Consider the following 20029-nt stretch of genomic DNA (forward strand, 5'->3'; position numbering starts at 1 on the left):
GAGAAATTCAAGGTAAATCAGGTGGCACCAAGCTTGGGTCTCAAGCCTTTGAAAATTGGAGGGAGGAAAGATTGAGAGAAATTCCAAAATTTTGAGGTCTTGAAAAATGAGAATAGGAGACTGTGCAATCAGTCTTGATTTTAACACAGTGGGCTTTAGGGAGGAGGAACAGTGAATTGAAATAGTAGATTTAGAACTTAGAAAGAACCACAGAGGAACATTCGGAGGATCAATAGTGTTTTTGATAAAATTCAAGGTTGTAATGCAAACAGATTGCAGGCTAGTAACTAGAAAATGCTTCTCTCATTCTGCAGTGTGAGAAGACCTACACCAGATAGGAGACCATTTTCAAGTCTTGAATTCTCCAATGGAGTTCTGTAAGGCTGCCTGCTTTGAAGCAATAGAATTCGCTTAGCTTCTATAAATATTAGTATCTCTATTTTCCCCACTTTGTATTCTCATGAGCTACTCACTGAGAAGTCCAGCTGGGGCAATATGAAGGAGGTGCTGCAAACATCTCTGCAGCCTCTGCCTTTAACATGGTGGAAGAGCACTTAAAAAAACAACCCAGGACAAAACCCCTCAAAATACACACTCTTTTCCCGAGCTAAAGCACAGCACCTGAACTTGGTGATTTTTCTGATCACTCAACCGAGCACAGTAATATCGTTGCTTGAGAGAAATCTGAATGTGAATTTTCCAAACATGCACCTCCCAATCTGTTGTGCAGCAAACTCGAAATAAATTAGTTGCTGAAATATTGCTGTCATGAACGCATGCTATGCTGAATGATTTTTTTTTAATCCATCAGTTGGAAACCTGAATTAAACTTTTAAAAAAAAGCAGGAGACAAATAACTGATAAAAGGTCACTGCTAACAGCTGAAATGGCCACTACAATTTGCATCTAAATACCCTACATGTCAATGTATTGAGGTGGAGACATAGGTTTGGTAAATCTCCAACCAGAACAGGACATTGGTGAGACCACATCCAGAGTATTGTGTACAGTTTTGGTCTCCTTATGTCAGAAAGGATATAACTGCATTGGAAGCAGTTCAGAGAAGGTTCACTCGAATGATTTCTGGGATGAGAGGGTTATCTTATGAGGAAAGGTTGGACAGGTTGGGTCTGTATTTATTGGCATTTAGAAGGTTGAGAGGTGATCTCATTGAAACATATAAGATCTTAAGGGGACTTGACAGGGTGGATGTTGAAAGGATGTTTCTCCTTGTGGGAGAGACTAAAACTAGGGGACACAGTTTAAAAATAAGGGGTCTCCCATTTAGGGCAGAGATGAAGAGAAATTTTTTCTTCCAGAGGGTTGTGAGTCTGTGGAACGCTTCCATGAGGAGTGATGGAGGTAGGGTCATTGAATGTTTTTAAGGCAGAGGTAGACAGATTCTTGACAAACAAGGGAGTCAAAGGGTATCGGGGGGTAGGCAGGAAAGTGGAGTTGAGTCCAGAAATAGATCAGCCATGATCTTATGGAATGACAGAGCAGGCTCGGGGGGCCGAATGGCCTACTCCTGCTTCTAGTTCATATGTTAATATGTATGTTCATAGAACAATGGCTTAAGCATTTTGAATGGGCTACCTGCCCTGCATTCAAGGCTATCTTGGAACATTAACACAGGTGGAGACGAAGCACTTAGCGGGTAAACACTGAAACAATGGGACATGAGAAATTGGAATTCTTAGACCTGATCCAATTAAAGTGCAAAAGAGAGAATACACAGGGCCATCATGTGACATACCCTCTATCTGTGTGAAAACTTGCAGTTCCTTCTCTCTAAAGCAGACAAGCGCCTGAGTTTGACCAGTGAAGGGCCCAAGTGAGGTCTCCCTCTCCTTCTCTCCCTCTTCCTCTCCTTCTCTCCCTCTTCCTCCCTCTCTCTGTCTTCCTCTCTCCTGCTGACCTTGCAAGTTTGAACCCTGCCTTCTGGCTGCAAAACATCCAAGTCTATCATGGTTGCAGACAGACAACCTGGGAAAAAAACACAACGCATCATGTCTCCAAGAAAACCGAACCAGTTGGCCATCTCTACCAGCCAGAAACTTCAGGACCATGAGCTCAGCTGCAAGACGACTGAATTAACAGACTCCACAGACTATCTATTCTTTTTTATTGATCCGGACTCTAATCCAACCAATCTGTTCTCCAATTTGTAACGTGTGTGTGTGTGTGTGTGTGTGTGTGTGTGTGTGTGTGTGTGTGTGTGTGTGTGTGTGTGTGTGTGTGTGTGTGTGTGCAAGTTGGAGTGAGGTTTATTATTTTGATTAGTTTGGGTTTTTGACTTTAAGTACAATAAACTAACCTCTTTCTTGTTTAAACTCAAGAAAACCTCTCCGATTGATTCTTTTATGATCATAGCACATAAAGGGTTAAACACTCACTGAATTGGTAAACATATCCACTGTTTAAAGAAAATAAACAGTGTTGTGAAACAAAGAGAGGGACAGGAGGAGACCCTTACCTGATCGTAACATTGCATTCACTTCTTTCTTAAAGTAAGCATTTTAAAATGATGATATTGCTCACCGCAGCAATGCTCTGGTTGAAACTTAGTTCGATGTTGTAAAAGTTGCCATCATGGTAGACTGGTAGCGTTGTTCCTGTGCAGTCCTGATCCTTTGAGTTAGACCACCGGAGGGGATGGCCCCCAAGCCAGCTGTGCAAGGAAATCCTGAGGATGAACTGTCCTTTGGGCAATTTATCCTTCACAGCCCGCAGACACTTCAGTTGGATTTGGACAGGCTGAGGTGTGCCAGACCATTCAACCTAAGTGGAACACTTTGTGTAAGTACACTCTTATATTGCAATGAATGAAACACTGATTACATTTGGAGAAACAATAAACCCACTTATAAAAACACCTTATGCAGTGAGTTTACACTGTGGCACAGCAATCTCAAACACATTCATCTAAAATTCTTCTCTCTTTATCATTTTAGCAGAGGCATCATGCTTCAGTGCAATAGAAATTTCAGATGAATGCGAAAAGTGTTTATGTCCATATTCCTACAGTACAATTTCAAAGTCACTGGGCTAGAATTTGGATTAGGCCAGAAAACGGTCACGGGGGATTGCAAAGCGCTATTAACACACGCCTGTTTGTGGCGATGCAACACACAAACGTCGTGCTGCCGGCGACTTTAAATGATCGTGGCGTGCAGCCCAGCGCCAAACACACCGTTGACTGCACGCCTCAGCAGGGGCCCCCATTTCATGTGAAGCTAGCACCACATGATGCAGCACTGGAGGCCTTAGTGCAGGAGGTGAGCAGGAGGAGAGAGATCCTCTTCCCTCAGGGGGCCAGGAGGCCCTCCAGACAGACACAATGCAGGCAGTGGGAGCTGATAGCCATCACTGTCAATGCCAGCAGTCTAGCTCCAAGGACGTGCATGCAGCACAGGAGCAAGTTTAATGGCCTCACACAAGTGGTCAAGGTCAGTGAATGCATCTTCAAATGCCATATCCTCAACAAATGAAGCACTAGCCTCACACACTGCTCCATTCACCAACCCCCCCTTCACTCATCTACCAACAGTCTCTATGAACCACAACTCAAACATCACATACTCATCTCACCTTCACACACATAGCACTGCTGTAAGCTCCACAACTATGTATCACAGCCTGCCAGCTAGTCAACTATGACAAGCACATCACCCAAACAGATTGTACCACACTCACTAACACACTTCCCTCTCTCTTACAGGACAAGGTGAGACATAACCACAGACAGCAAACCTAACTGGCTGGGGACAGGCACAGCTGCATGTCATCACCCCAATGGAGGAGGTGGTGTCGGCCATCATTGGAGCAGCCATGACTGAGACCGTGGCCAGTGGCAGAGCTGAAACCATAAAGGATGACGATATGTTCCTGCCTAATCCACCTTCTCACACTCCATTTCTCCCTCATCCCACAATCTCTTCTGATGTACAAGCTGCAGATGGTGTAATCATGAACCTCTTGCTTTCTTCCCCTTCCCTCAGCTCAAAGCTACCCTTGAGCCTTTATCTTTTCAGATACCCAAGAACTGCCGCCTGACCAGGCAGTGGTGCAGGAGCATGAAGTCCAAGAGGAGCTGGACGCTGATAGTGAAGAATCACCATCACTTGATCGCACACTTGTAGCCACCTGCTCAGATACTCGCACTGCGCGTCCTTTAGAGGGTAGTGTAGAGGCAGGATCTGCATGTGGTGAGTCACCAGGCATGAGTGGCCTGCAGCCAGAGCAGGGGGAAACGATACTGTGGATGCCAGCTCCCCAGAGGGCGAGGTTGTAGATGAGTTCTGCTGCAGGGGACTCAGATGAGGACTTCGGCAGGGCACTGAACAGAAAATGGTTGATGGCCATGCACATAGAAATACTTGATGGCCTATCAGAAAACCTGATGTCACCATCAAGGAGCATGGGGCAGTCTGATTTCAACTTTGGCACAGAGCTTTGCACAGAGCTTGGGGTTCATTCTTTCTAGTGTGGAAGTGGTGACTAACTCCATGAAAACACTGTGGCCCTGACAATGACACAGTGTCCGATGGTCGAGGTCTCAGCTTCCATTGCAGCACAAGCAGAAGCCACCCAATATTTGAGTGCTGCGGTAGAAACTCAGACTGAAGTCATGAAATCTCAACTTGTTGCCGTGCAAGCCCAGCTTGGTGCCATGCAGGCTTAGACTGCTGCCATCATGGGCTATGGATACCAGTGCTCAAGGGGGTTTCAGGGTCTCACAGCAGTCTGTGCTCCAACAGATTACCAGGATTGCTGAGGTGCTGCTCCGGAGGAGTGACAGTGGCTCATTGGAGCACGAAGATGCTGCCCTCGCTTAGGAAGACAGCATTTGTGCTCTCACCACTGCCACTCCGCCAGTGCCCTTGCTGTGGCCTGTCAGCCAGTCAGCCCAGACTGCTGCTACCCGTGCCAAGAAGCTGCAGGCTAAAGTCAGGCCTTCTCAGCCCAGAGCTACTTGAGGGTGTCTTGAAAGGCCATCTGCAGTCTCGCCCATTGAAGGTCAACAGCCTTCTACCAATCATGCTGCAGCCACTGAGGTAGCACTGTGCAGGAGCAGTATAGCAGGCAAAGGCACACATAAAATAGGCACTAAGGGAATGAACAAGGGTGATTAGTTGACTTTCGTATGGAATATTAGTTGATTTGTTGAATAAAATTGTTTGGAATGATTGTTTTGTGGTGGTTTTTATTTCAGCATTATGGTCAACAGGATGCTGTGGTGGTCCATCATGGAGAGAAGTTAAGATGTGTGACTGTTATACAGTGGTAATTTGGGGTTGTGCTCAGTGGCACTGTAGTTGAGTGAGGTGATCACGGATAGCCCAGCCAGAAAGGAGATGTGCTAGGTGCCTCCTCCCATTCTCTTCTTCCTCCTCCTCACCCTCCTCCTCCTTCTGGGCTACTCGCCGTATCCCTGGAGACAAGGGTTGTGCCCTCATGATGACCAGGTTGTGGAAGATACATCAGTAATTGGGATAACCACTCTGGTGAGATGAACAGGGCTCCTGCAGAGCAGCAGACGGTGGCGTAGTGGTATTATCACTGGACTAGTAACCCAGAGACCCAGGGTATTTCTCTGGGGACATGGGTTCAAATCCCACCACAGCAGAAGGTGGAATTTGAATTTAATTAATAAATCTGGAATTAAAAGCTAGTCTAATGATGGCCATGAAACCACTGTCGATTGTTGTAAAAACCCATCCCTAATGTCCTTTAGGGAAGGAAATCTGCTGTCCTTACCTGGTTCGGCCTACATGTGATTCCAGACCCACAGCAATGTGGTTGACTCTTACATGCCCTCTGAAATGGCCCAGTAAGCCACTCAGTTGTACCTAACCGCTACGAAGCCAATAAAAAGGAATGAAACCGGACAGACCACCCGGCATTGACCTAGGCACTGGAAATAACAATGGCAAACCCAGCCCTGTCGACCCTGCAAAGTCCTCCTGACTAACGTCTGGGGGCTTGTACCAAAGTTGGGAGAGCTGTCCCACAGACTAGTCAAGCAACAGCCTGACATAGTCATACTCACGGAATCATACCTTACAGACAATGTCCCAGACACTGCCATCACCATCCCCGGGTATGTCCTGTCCCACTGGCAGGACAGACCAATCAGAGGTGGCGGGACAGTGGTAAACAGTAGGGAGGGAGTTGCCCTGGGAGTCTTCAACATCGACTCCGGAACCCATGAAGTCTCATGGCATCAGGTCAAACATGGGTAAGGTAACCTCCTAATGATTACCACCTACCGCCCTCCCTCAGCTGATGACTCAGTACTCCACCATGTTGAACACCACTTGGAGGAAGCACTGAGGGTGGCAAGGGTACAAAATGTACTCTGGGTAGGGGACTTCAATGTTCATCACCAAGAGTGGCTCAGTAGCACCACTACTGACCGAGCTGGCCGAGTCCTAAAGAACATAGCTGCTAGGCTGGGTCTGCGGCAGGTGGTGGGGGAACCAACACGAGGGAAAAACATACTGGACCTCGTCCTCACCAATCTGCCTGCTGCAGATGCTTCTGTCCATGACTGTATTGGTAGGAGTGACCACCATATAGTCCAGCCGTCACATTGAGGATACCGTCCGTCGTGTTAAGTGGCACTGTCACCGTGCTAAATGGGATAGGTTTCGAACAGATCTAGCAATGCAAAACTGGGCATCCATGAGGCGCTGTGGGCCATCAGCAGCAGCAGAATTGTACTCAACCACAATCTGTAACCTCATGGCCCGGCATATCCCCCACTCTACCATTACCATCAAGCCAGGAGACCAACCCTGGTTCAATGAAGAGTGCAGGAGGGCATGCCAGGAGCAGCACCAGGCATACCTCAAAATGAGGTGTCAACCTGGTGAAGCTACAATGCAGGACTATCTGCATGCCAAACTGCGTAAGCGTCATGCGATAGACAGAGCTAAGCGATCCCATTACCAACGGATCAGATCGAAGCTCTGCAGTCCTGCCACATCCAGCCGTGAATGGTGATGGACAATTAAACAACTAACTGGAAGGGGTGGCTCCACAAATATCCCCATCCTCAATGATGGGGGAGGCCAGCACATCAGTGCGAAAGATAAGGCTGAAGCATTTGCAACAATCGTCAGCCAGAATTGCCGAGTTGATGATCCATCTCGGCCTCCTCCTGAAGTCCCCAGCATCACAGATGCCAGACTTCAGCCAATTCGATTCACTCCGCGTGATATCAAGAAACGACTGAAGGCACTGGATACTGCAAAAGCTATGGGCCCTGACAATATTCCGGCAATAGTACTGAAGACCTGTGCTCCAGAACTTGCCGCACCCCTAGCCAAGCTGTTTTACTTCATTACTGTTTAAGGCTTGTTTTATATTAAACTGATAGTTTAGTTTAGTTTAGAGATACAGCACTGAAACAGGCCCTTCGGCCCACCGAGTCTGTGCCGACCATCAACCACCCATTTATACTAATCCTGCACTAATCCCAAATTCCTACCACATCCCCACCTGTCCCTATATTTCCCTCCCACCTACCTATACTAGGGGAAATTTATAGTGGCCAATTTACCTACCAACCTGCAAGTCTTTTGGCTTGTGGGAGGAAACCGGAGCGCCCGGAGGAAACCCACGCAGACACAGGGAGAACTTGTAAACTCCACACAGGCAGCACCCAGAATTGAACCCGGGTCGTTGGAGCTGTGAGGCTGCGGTGCTAACCACTGCGCCACTGTGCCGCCCACTATTTTTGTTGTTTATTGAAGAAACTTGGTTGGTGTGTTTTATTCTGGGAAAAATAGAGCATATGATTGACCGTATCAGTAAGTGGGAAAATTTAAGTACATGTTGTGACCTGTGGAGATGTGGGACTAGAATAAACAGTGCACTCCTCCCACCTCGGTTATAACAATCTGTCTACTCCGCATAATTCCGTCGCATGTTCCTAAAGTCCATGTGCACATCCTCACCAAGATGGCATTCAGCACAGCCCACACTGTAAGTATGCATGTGTGGCATTGTCACCATTTTGTTCCAAAACAGTGCAGTAGTACCAAAACTACAGATGCTACAGTGCCCAATTTTGTGGCCACAGCCTTTAGGTTCTAATCCTGATAAAAGAGCACTGTTACACTTCAAGATTTTTATATGCCATTCTTCCACAATAATAACTTGGGAAAAGGAGTTACTGTTAAATGTTGTGGTTTTAGATTAATGTGTTTTCATACAAGTTTACAAAAAAGGCACTGAAATTACAGTTGGTTAAACTTCCCATGGACGGTAAGTTATAAGCAATTCATTAGCCTGTGCTGGGAAATGGTTCCAGGCACTCGGCAAGGATGGTCTAGAAGGCCTTGTCTTCTGCCCATGAATAGTGGGAGATTAAAAAGAAATAGGGGGAGAGAAACAGGCACACAGTCAGATCCAGTAAAGGCAGTTAGGTCTTTAAATAGAAAGCTGTGGGGTCAAGTCTTGCCAAGCTCCGAACTTTAGCACTTTAAGATGTAGAAGGGGAGTTAAGCATCATAGGGGATGAAATTGCCCATGTCAGCAGCAGCTAGGCTTATAGCTTCACTGGAAAAAACCACTTTCACCCTCACTCTATCCACATCAAGTAATTCAACCCACCAATGTGGGGACACACAGCTTTTTCTTTATTCTGTAGTATTTTACAAAGGTACATTGTATTGATTGAGCTAAGTGAATTTGATCATAATGTTGCTTTTTTATTTCTAATCGATGTACAACACTGCAAAAAATTTGGATCTAGCCTTGACTCAGCATTTGTTTATTTGGAAAGCCTTCAAAAAGATGGAATACGGGCATTTGCAAAACAGACATATATCTAGTTCAGATCACAAGGGAATACCATTGGTCCACCTCCCCCACCCCCAGGAAAAACTGCCACATAGTTAAGATATTGGACAGACTCCTCAACAAAAGATGCTCAGACTGGCAATGGGAGTGACTCTTTATATATTCATTCATGGGATGTGGGCATCGCTGGCTAGACCAGCATTTATTGCCCATCACTAATTCCCCTTGAGAAGGTGGTGGTGAGCTGCCTTCTTGAACAACTGCAGCCCTTGGAGTGCAGGTACACCCACAGTGCTGTTAGGAAGGGAGTTCCAGGATTTTGACCCAGTGACAGTGAAGGAACGGTGATATAGTTCCAAGTCAGGATGGTGTATGGCTTGGAGGGTAACTTGCAGGTGGTGGTGTTCCCATGCATCTGATGCCCTTGTCCTTCTAGATGGTAGAGGTCGCGGGTTTAGAAGGTGCTATCTAAGGAGCCTTGGTGCATTGCTGCAGTGGATCTTGTAGATGGTACACATTGCTGCCACTGTGCGTCAGTGGTAGAGGGAGTGAATCTTTGTGGATGAGGTGCCAATCAAGCAGGCTGCTTTGTCCTGGATGGTGTTGAGCCTCTTGAGTGTTGCTGGAGCTGCACCCATCCAAGCAAGTGGAGCGCATTCCATCATACTCCTGAAATGTGCCTTGTAGATGGTGGACAGGCACTGGGGAGAGATGAAGTGAGTTACTCGTCGCAGAATTCCTAGCCTCTGACCTGCTCTTGTCACCACAGCATTTATGTTGCTGGTCCATTTTTGTTTCTGGTCAATGGTAACCCTCAGGATGTTGATTGTGGGGGATTCAGCAATGGTAATGCCATTGAATATCAAGGGAAGATGGTTAGATTCTCTCATTTGAAAAGGTCATTTCCTGGCACTTGTGTGGTGCAAATGTAACTTGCCAATCATCAGCCTAAGCCTGGATATTGTCCAGCTCTTGCTGCATATGGACATGGCTGCTTCAGTATCTGAGGAGTCACGGATGGTGCTGAACATTGTGCAATCATCAGCAATCATCCCCACTTTTGACCTTATGATGGAGGGAAGGTCATTGATGAAGCAGCTGAAGATGGCTGAACCGAGGACTCTACCCTGAGGAACTCCTGCAGTGATGTCCTGCAACTGAGATGATTCTCCTTCAACAACCACTACCATCTTCCTTTGTGCTAGGTATGACTTCAACCAGCGGAGAGTTTGCCCCCAATTCCCGTTGACTCCAGTTTTTCTCGGGCTCCTTGGTCAAATGCTGCCTTGATGTCAAGGGCAGTCACTCTCACCTCACCTCTGGAGTTCAGCTCTTTTGTCCATGCTTGGACCAAGGCTGTAACGAGGTCAAGAGCTGAGTAGCCCTGGTGGTACCCAAACTGAGCAAGTGCCGCTTGATAGCACTGTCGACGACCCCTTTCATCACTTTGCTGATGATCAAGAGTAGACTGATGGGGTGGTAATTGGCCAGGTTGGATTTGTCCTGCTTTTTGTGTACAGGACATACCTGGGGCAATTTTCCACATTGCCGGGTAGATGCCAGTGTTGTACCTGTACTGGAACAGCTTGGCTAGAGGCGTAGTCAGTTCTGAAGCACAAGTCTTCCGTACTATTGCCGGAATGTTGTCAGGGCCCATAGCCTTTGCACCACTGTACCAACAGCCTACATACGGAAAGACCCTAAACTTATAACAGGCACTGACATTCCTGTGGAAAAACTGCATCCATTGCAACATTCGCCAGCATTCCTGTTTTAAACATTGTGCGAAGAACAATATTTACTCTATAATTATTTTCTTCCAGGACTTCTTGGGCAAATCGTGGCTTTTTTTCCCCCAAAACACAGCTTGAATTTTACTCAGCATTACTTAGCACGTTTAAAGGTTACAAAGTTGTAAATTTTAACAAGAAATATTCTGCAAGAATCAACAACCCACTTCTTCTGTAGGCTTGAATATCGTTTTTAAAGCACTGAGCTGCATGACAATTATTTTCATTCTAATTACAAAATTTTAATTAACAAAAAAAATCCAAATTTAATATTTTGCTTGCTGAAACCCAGAATTAACATTATATGAAAAATGGAGGTAATCTTTTTGAAACCTCTAGGCAGGATTACTGGTCCAGGAAGGCTTTGGATATTAAACACATTCTAAATTAAACACTCCCAACAAATTTTGTACGGAAATCCATTTGGATAATTTTGCATGCCAGAACATATTTATATTATTGCCAACCCCTCCCCCCTCCCCATCTTGTCCTAAGTTTGAAATATATAAGTGAAGATCTTGTCTTTTACCAATGAAATTGCTACGCACGGCAGGATTGCCATTGCTTTTCTGGCTGTACTGCTTGTTTCAAGTCAGCAAGCCATAAAAAATCTTTATCTCTCTGAAACACAGCAATTTGGAAGATAATCGAATGGTGACTGGGGGGCAGAAATGCCAGTCTGAGGAATTATACCACAATCTCTCTTGCATTTACAACCTTCCTCAAAGCAAGCTGTCACCCTGGTAGGAAAGGTTGATAGAAGATTCATTACCTCTCCGGGCCTGTCTCATTTGCATGGCGACATAGCTGCTCTTTCATTTGCTGAAAGACTTCACTTGGCCCAGCTCTAATGCTGCATTCGGAAAAAGAGTTGATGGGAAGCTGCAGGAGGAGACTTGTTGCTTGCCCTTACCTTCCAGCGATGGCCCTGCATACCACTGTATTGGTGTTTGACTTCAGTCAGGTCACCGTACATAGCCATTACTTCACCTCTGCGGTTTTCTAGTGCTTTCAGCAACTGGCTTTCTGCACTGCAATGCAATATATTTTGTTGTCATTTTATCATGATTTCTAGAAAATAATATATTATAGTATAATGCGTTATGTATATTATATCGTGACCTAACTTTGGGAAGGTTACTCAGTGTTTGTATTTTTTAATGCAAAACATATCTAATTTTTAAAAACTTGGAGTTATATTGTTGGGGAAGCATTTACGTCTCTCAATGGAAGCATTTACAGATCTCAACATTTCTAATTTAAAAATATTGATCCGCAACCATTAAAAAAGGAAGGCGTGCATAAATGTGGCACCTAATTTCAGTACTGATAATTTTGACGTATAGTAGCTGCTGTGGCGACAACATAGAGGCCAATTTGCGCACAGCAGTGTGGCCAAGTGAAGAATGTTGGCCAGGACACCAAAAGATCTCCCTGTTCTTTTGTTTTAATAATGATTGCAATATGTTATGTCCACTTAGATGACAAGAAGAGGGAGACCTGTCCTCAGTTTTAATGTCTCATCATTATTATTAAGAAAGTGTCATCCTTGTTTATGTGTTCAAAGACTGAGTGGGAGTTGAAGGCAAGCTGTCCTGGCACAGGAGATTAACTGCTACCAAATGAGACAAGCTGACACCTATTTTATGAGAGAACTTTGTTTTACTGTAATAAAAACATTTTAGAAAATAGAAATGTAACATTTTATCTCAAAACTCATAGAAAGTTCAGCCCTGCAAATCTTAATCTAGTTTATGTGGAGATGCTTGAAATAAACACTCAAACTTGACAAAGCAATGGCATTTTTAAAAAGAAAAATATGGCACATTATGTGTAAAGAGCGGGGACAATGGGATTAATTGGCTAGCACTTTCAAAGACCCAGCACAGATTCAATGGGCCGAATGGTCTCCTTCTTTGCTCTACGATTCTATGATTCATTTCTGTACACCAAAACTGCAGATTAAGTAGGCAGTAGGGGAAAAAAAGGTGTTCATCCAGGTTGCCGTGGAAATTATCGGACTAGTTGCAGGAGGTACTGTTCAACTTCACTCCCTGGGCGGGCCCATGTCGGCGAGCTGCTCTTCCAGGTTTGTGCCCCGATGACAAAGTTGAAAATAAACCCCCATAATATTGCCAACACACTCTGAGCTGAAAAAATTAACATAACCACTATTGTGAAAAGATGTTACACCCCGGCCATTCTTATTACACAGAACAAAAAAGGTTGGTGTGGGAATGCTGAAGGTGATGAGAACTATACCGATCATCTTTTAAAAGCTCAAGCTTATCTCTACCATCTCCCATGGAAGTCCAATCTAATAGATATATATAATGACTTGATTTTACGTCTGCCACCTCAATCTGAGCTCAATCACCTAATTTGTACTGCCAGGTATAAACATAGAAACGTAGAAAATAGGAGCAGGAGTAGGCCATTTGGCCCTTCAAGCCTGCTCTGCCATTCATTATGATCATGGCTGATCATCCAACGCAGTAACCTGTTCCCGCTTTTGCCCCATACCCTTTGATCCCTTTAGACCCAAGAGCTATATCTAACTCCTTCTTGAAAACATACAATGTTTTGGCCTCAACTGCATTCTGTGGTAGCGAATTCCACAGGCTCACCACTCTCTAGGTGAAGAAATTTCTCCTCATCTCAGTCCTGAAAGGTTTACCCCGTATCCTTAGACTATGACCCCTGATTCTGGACTCCCCCACCATCGGGAACATCCTTCCTGCATCTAGCCTGTCAAGTCCTGTTCGAATTTTATAGGTTTCTATGAGATCCCTCCTCACTCTTCTGAACTCCAGCGAATATAAGCCCAACCAACTCAATCTTTCCTCATACATCAGACCCGCCATCCCAGGAATCAGTCTGGTAAACCTTCGCTGTACTCCCTCTATGGCAAGAACATCCTTCCTCAGATAAGGAGACCAAAACTGCATTCAATATTTCAGGTGTGGTCTCACCAAGGCCCTGTATAATTGCAGCAAGACATCCCTGCTCCTGTACTTGAATCCACATGCTATGAAGGCCAACATACCATTTGCCTTTTTTACCGCCTGTTGCACCTGCAGGTGTTCTGCTTCCAATGCTGGCTCTCAGAAGGTGTGTTTTTTTCTCAGTACATTTGTAGAGTTTTACTTGGAGCTGTTGTCCTCGGCAACCGCCTTCATTCCTTCCAACGTAGCGTGCTTGGCCAACTCACCCAGTCATAGGAGATGTCCATCAGCATGTATCTCCCTGGAGGTGAAGGTCACGCGGTTGTTGTAAAGAGACAGTCAAGAAACTTCATTGGATTTGCATTCGCAAACATTATTCACAAAGGAGTTCATGGCCCTGGAGAAAACTAGTGTGCTGTCAGAGTGAGCCTGCTTCAAAACTCTGAGCATGTCAACATGAGAAATTGTCCATTCATGACTGCAACCTTTTGTGCTTTGCATTGCCCATCGTTGTGGCTTTTGATAGCTTTCTTCCCACATCTTCCTCCAGTTCACACTCTTGTTGTTCAACCACTTCACCATTAAAGAAATTTCATGTCGGGCCTCTTGCAGCGGGATGGCAGGTGGTGGTGGTCGGTGGGGGGGACGGACACAGTGGGGTACAATATGTGGGAGTTTTCCTTTCATTTTGTCTGCATAATGTATGCAAACATACATATGGGTGCTTCTTGCATGTCCAAACAAAGAGAAAGCTTGTTTCTTCAGCATATGAGCAGCAGAATAGTGCAGCAACCTTGGCAGAACAGGTAACGTATCCCATGGATTACCTCAAAATTGATTTCAGTGTGAAATCATGTCAAAACTATGTTTCTCTCCTAAAAGAAGCAATTTGTAGCGGGCAATTTGGTGGAGACGATTGTCGATTCCTCTGACTTTTGATTGCTGGAGTAAATGTGGCGGTTTCATTCATCATACAGTGTTTCAGTTCATATGCATCGAATCTCAGGTTGAAACGTTAATTTCTCTCTCCACAGATGCTGCCAGACCTGCAGAGTATTTCCAGCACTTTCTGTTTTTATTTCGCCATCTATTCATTTCACTCAGCTGCTGTTATCGGATCAAATGGCATCCCTAAAAGGGAGCCAAAAGTTGTAACTGGGTAAAGAAGGTGAGGGGTGGGACTTAACTTCTACTTTGTGTAATAAAACATTTCAATTCTTTTTAAAGTATTCTTATAGATTTTAGTAACAGGATAGGGCTGGAATCTGAAAGTACAATTTGGCTGTCATGCCTTCTACAACAGAGACCACATTTCAAAAAGTAGGGCAATGGCTGTAAAGTGCTTTGAGATGTCCTGTGATATAAATGCAAGTCCTTCTTTGCTCCTGCACCAGCTGAGGAGTTGAGTGGTGATCAGGTCCTTGGCCATGGGAAGGAAATCAGACAGAGAATCAGCATTGGGTCCTCTGTCTGGACACAGTGATGGAACTGTACCCCAGCAAGGAATGAAGAATAGGAGAAGCAAGAAGGAGAAAAGCTGTGGTGGAGTAACTCACTCCCTGTGAACATGTTTTGGAACATCACAGACATGGTGCCTACGATTCTCCATCAATTGCAATCAATAGATAGAAACTCCAATATGCACTCACAGCAGGCGAGGTACCTCCCAGTTGCTTGAACTCGGAAAATTGATCTTAAAATATTGAACTATTGAGGGAATTTGGGTATGAAACCAGAATATTTCTATGCTGATAAACTAGAGATAACAGGGCTTCACTACAGCACTGATCCATTTGAGTGCATCTCAATAGAGGTAGAGCAGTAGAATGGTACAATTTTAAAGGGGGTGCAAAAGCAGAGCGAGCTGAGGGTGTAGGTGCACAGGTCTTTGAAGGTGGCACGGCAAGTTGAGAAGCCAGTTAAAAAAACATACGGGATCCTGGGCTTTATGAATATAAAAAGTGAACCAATGCTTTTCTTCTTTGCCAATGTGGAACCCTCCCCTTTTCCCTGAATGTGGTGACTCCTTCTGAGCAAAGAGTTTCTGATGGTGAAGCCCACTCCATGCTGTCTTGGTTCTTCAGGATCCCTACCCTGCCAGAAGAAGGTGTAGTCTTGCTCTCTTAGAGATCCGCTCTCAGGGAGGCTTGTCTCCTGAAGTGCTGCAATGTTCACATTGAGTCTACTGAGCTCGTTGTTAATGACGGCGGTCTTCCGAGAATCGTTGATTTGTGTAAGGCCTTCCGACAGACCAGGACACATAGTTCTGACGTTCCAGCTTGCAAAACAAAGGGCTGGTACCTTCTTTCTTTTTTTTGTCGTGCTGTTTGGTGCGGGGTTACAGTCCACTTGTCGGGCAATGACCCTGAGCTCCAAGCACCCATTGAAGCATGTGGACTGTGGTGGGACAGAACCTTCCTGACAGGGGGCTGCCCGGTTTGAGGCGGGCGGTAGCTGTCCAGTGAGATGCAATGAACTCTCCCAACGACAAAGGCAACCCGTGGCACCCAATCTCTATGCCAATTGAGCTGGACTTATAACCTTTAACTGCTGCCTTCCGTGTTGTTTTGGTCGCTGTGAGGTAACTATGGAGTGACCTATGGCGCATGCCTGGGCGAATATATGGAGGTTGTGAGTTGCCCAAGTGTCAAAACCCCCCTCTTGGCCTTCCTAGAGGGGTCCAAAGGAGTGCAGAGCATGTCTTTGGCACCGGTATGGCTGCAGGAACTGCCAGAAACATGCCAGAGATGACACATGACCGCCTTCGGGGTTCCGCTCCGGCTTTTCTGTTAGGGTTCACTCCCTTAGCCTTGGTCTGTCCTGAGACGCCCACAAGGCAGTGGGGTTGTTAGCTCCTACCCCTGAGCAAGGGCCCTAACAAGTAAGCTGTGTGATTTCATGGAAGGAGAGGGAAGGGGGGACAGGGTGCGGGGGATGCCGGAGGGAGGGGTTGGGGCGAAGGGGGTGCGAGGGGAGGGGGAGCTGGGAAGGGGATGCAGGGGGGAGGGGAGGGGGTGCAGGGGAAGGGGGTGCGAGGGGGATGCGGTGAAGGGGAAGAGGGTGTGAGGAGGGAGCTGGGAAAGGGGTGCGAGGGGAAGGGGTGGGGGGAAGGGGGTGATAGTGGGGAAGGTGATGCAGAGGGGGAAGGGGGGAGGCGTCTGGCAGGGGTCAACGCCAGGGTTGGGGCCGACCATGACTCATGGCCCTCCTGTCTTGGGCGCTATGGCATTGGAAGGATGAATGAGAATGGACTGAATGGAGTGGTGTACCTATCACAAACTCTGCACCACCAACTCGTTCTCTCATACTAAACCCTGTCACCCAGGTTTCATGGAGGCACCCAGGATCATGTCTTTGGCACCAGCTGGACCTCATCGTCACAAGGCGAGCTTCTATAAACGGTGTCCAAATCACATGCAGCTTCCACAGTGCAGACTGCGACACCGACCACTCCCTGATGTGCAATAAAGTTAGACTCAAACCAAAGAAGCTATCTCACTCCAAGCAGAAGGACCGCCCGCGCATCAACACTAACAGAATTTCTTACCCACAGCTGTTACATAAGTTTCTAAATTCACTTGAAAAAGGCCTTCAAAACATTCCTGCAGGGGATGCAGAGTTGAAGAGGGCCCACATCAGAGACGCCATCTATGACTCAGCAATGACCACCTATGGCAAACGTGAGAAGCAGAATGCAGACTGGTTTCAATCTCATTTTGAAGAGCTGGAACCTGTCATAGCCGCTAAGCGCATTGCACTGTTGAACTACAAGAAAGCGTCCAGCGAGTTAACATTCGTAGCACTTAAAGTAGCCAGAGGTGCTGCACAAAGAACAGCCAGGCGCTGTGCAAATGACTACTGGCAACATCTATGCAGTTGTATTCAGCTGGCCTCTGACACCAGAAACATCAGAGGAATGTATGATGGCATTAAGAGAGCTTTTGGGCCAACCATCAAGAAGATCGCCCTCCTCAAGTCTAAATCAGGAAACATGATCACTGACCAACGCAAGCAAATGGACTGCTGAGTGGAGCACTACCTAGAACTGTACTCCAGGGAAAATGTTGTCACTGATACCGCCCTCAATGCAGCCCAGTCTCTGCCAGTCATGGATGAGCTGGACGAGCAGCCAACAAAATCGGAACTCAGTGATGCCATTGATTCTCTAGCCAGTGGAAAAGCCCCTGGGAAGGATGGCATTACCCCTGAAATAATCAAGAGTGCCAAGCCTGCTATACTCTCAGCACTCCATGAACTGTTTTGCCTGTGCTGGGATGAGGGAGCAGTACCACAGGACATGCGCGATGCCAATATCATCACCTTCTATAAGAACAAGGGTGACCGCGGTGACTGCAACAACTACCGTGGAATCTCCCTGCTCAGCATAGTGGGGGAAGTCTTCGCTCGAGTCACTTTAAACAGGCTCCAGAAGCTGGCTGAGCATGTCTACCCTGAGGCACAGTGTGGCTTTCAGGCAGAGAGATCCACCATTGACATGTTGTTCTCCCTTCACCAGCTACAGGAGAAATGCCGCGAACAAAAGATGCCCCTCTACATTACTTTCATAGATCTCATCAAAACCTTTGAACTCGTCAGCCAATGTGGTCTCTTCAGACTACTAGCAAAGATCATATGTCCACCAAAGCTACTAAGTAGCATCACCTCATTCCATGACATTATGAAAGGCACAATTCAGCATAGCGGTGCCTCATCAGACCCCTTTCCTATCCTGAGTGGCGTGAAACAGGGCTGTGTTCTCGCACCCACACTGTTTGGGATCTTCTTCTCACTGCTGCTCTTACATGCTTTCAAGTCTTCAGAAGAAGGAATTTTCCTCCACACAAGATCAGGGGGCAGGTTGTTCAACCTTGCCCGTCTAAGAGCGAAGATCAAAGTACGGAAGGTCCTCATCAGGGAACTCCTCTTTGCTGACGATGCTGCATTAACATCTCACACTGAAGAGTGTCTGCAGAGACTCATCGACAGGATTGCGGCTGCCTGCAACAAATTTGGCCTAACCATCAGCCTCAAGAAAACGAACATCATGGGACAGGACGTCAGAAATGCTCCATCCATCAATATCGGCGACCACGCTCTGGAAGTGGTTCAAGAGTTCACCTACCGAGGCTCAACTATCACCAGTAACATGTTTCTCGATGCAGAAATCAACAAGCGCATGGGAAAGGCGTCCACTGCTATGTCCAGACTGGCCAAGAGAGTGTGGGAAAATGGCGCACTGACACGGAACACAAAAGTCCAAGTGTATCAAGCCTGTGTCCTCAGTACCTTGCTCTACGGCAGCGAGGCCTGGACAATGTATGTCAACCAAGAGCGACGTCTCAATTCATTCCATCTTCACTGCCTCCAGAGAATCCTTGGCATCAGGTGGCAGGACCATATCTTCAAAGCAGAAGTCCTCGAGGTGGCCAACATCCCCAGCATATACACCCTACTGAGCCAGCGGCGCTTGAGATGGCTTGGCCATGTGAGCCGCATGGAAGATGGCAGGATCCCCAAGGACACATTGTACAGCGAGCTCGTCACTGGTATCAGATCCACCGGCCGTCCATGTCTCCGCTTTAAAGACGTCTACAAACATAATATGAAGTCCTGTGACATTGACCACAAGTCGTGGGAGTCAGTTGCCAGTGATTGCCAGAGCTGGCGGACGGCCATAAAGGTGGGGCTAAAGAGTGGCGAGTCAAAGAGACTTAGCAGTTGGCAGGAAAAAAGACAGAAGCGCGAGGACAGAGCTGTGTAACAGCCCCGACAACCAATTTTATCTGCTGCGCCTGTGGAAGAGTCTGTCACTCTAGAATTGGCCTTTATATCCACTCCAGGCGCTGCTTCACAAACCACTGACCACCTCCAGACGCTTACCCATTGTCTCTCGAGACAAGGAAGCCAAGGAGAGATGACTCCTTGCTGATGTACATTCTCACAGGCACCCGTCCATCTCCCGTACTTTCTCAAGTGACGACCTTTCGTGTGTAAGCCTTGGCAATGATTGTTCGCTGATTATTCAACCCCAGATGCATTGCCCGTCTTCATCCAACATTCACTTCCAGCAAGGGTGATGGGACAGCGATCAGGAGTAGGAATTCTGGCTACGTTTCCCTTCTGTAAATCAAGACCATTGAGGCCAATTGTAGAATCCCTGCCACTGCCAATGTTGAGGTCAACAAACTCAGTACAGGCCCATGGTGAACCCAGCACTTGCCTAGTTGTGTATGTGTCAACGGCTCACTATAAAAGTTGATTGAACCACCAGAGGAGATTCCAGTAACGATAAAAAGAAAAGAACTTACATTTTCACAACCTCAGGACATCTCAAAGCTTTTAAATTGAAGTAAGGCAAAGTTCGGAGGGATGAGAAAATTGACTGCAGCAAACTGCACTGAGCTGCTAATCGGTAAACCTACAGATGCACAGTGGGATGCATTCAAAGAACTATATGGTACAATACTAAACTAGTACATGTTG

At 46.4% G+C, this 20029-nt stretch overlaps 1 protein-coding gene across 1 annotated transcript in view; it reads right to left on the reverse strand.

Annotated features, from left to right (window-relative positions):
* The window catches only part of ofcc1 (orofacial cleft 1 candidate 1), a 289619-nt gene that overhangs the window by 187427 nt on the left and 82163 nt on the right, over positions 1-20029 (reverse strand). Inside the window, exons 11-12 of the mRNA XM_068032686.1 lie at positions 11515-11632; positions 2542-2781 (exon numbers count right to left, since the gene is read on the reverse strand). Coding sequence (XP_067888787.1) covers positions 2542-2781; positions 11515-11632 — 358 coding nt within the window. The remainder of the gene's footprint in view (positions 1-2541; positions 2782-11514; positions 11633-20029) is intronic.

Source organism: Heterodontus francisci, chromosome 5 (assembly GCF_036365525.1).
Source record: "Heterodontus francisci isolate sHetFra1 chromosome 5, sHetFra1.hap1, whole genome shotgun sequence".
Classification (NCBI taxonomy): Eukaryota; Metazoa; Chordata; class Chondrichthyes; order Heterodontiformes; family Heterodontidae; genus Heterodontus; species Heterodontus francisci.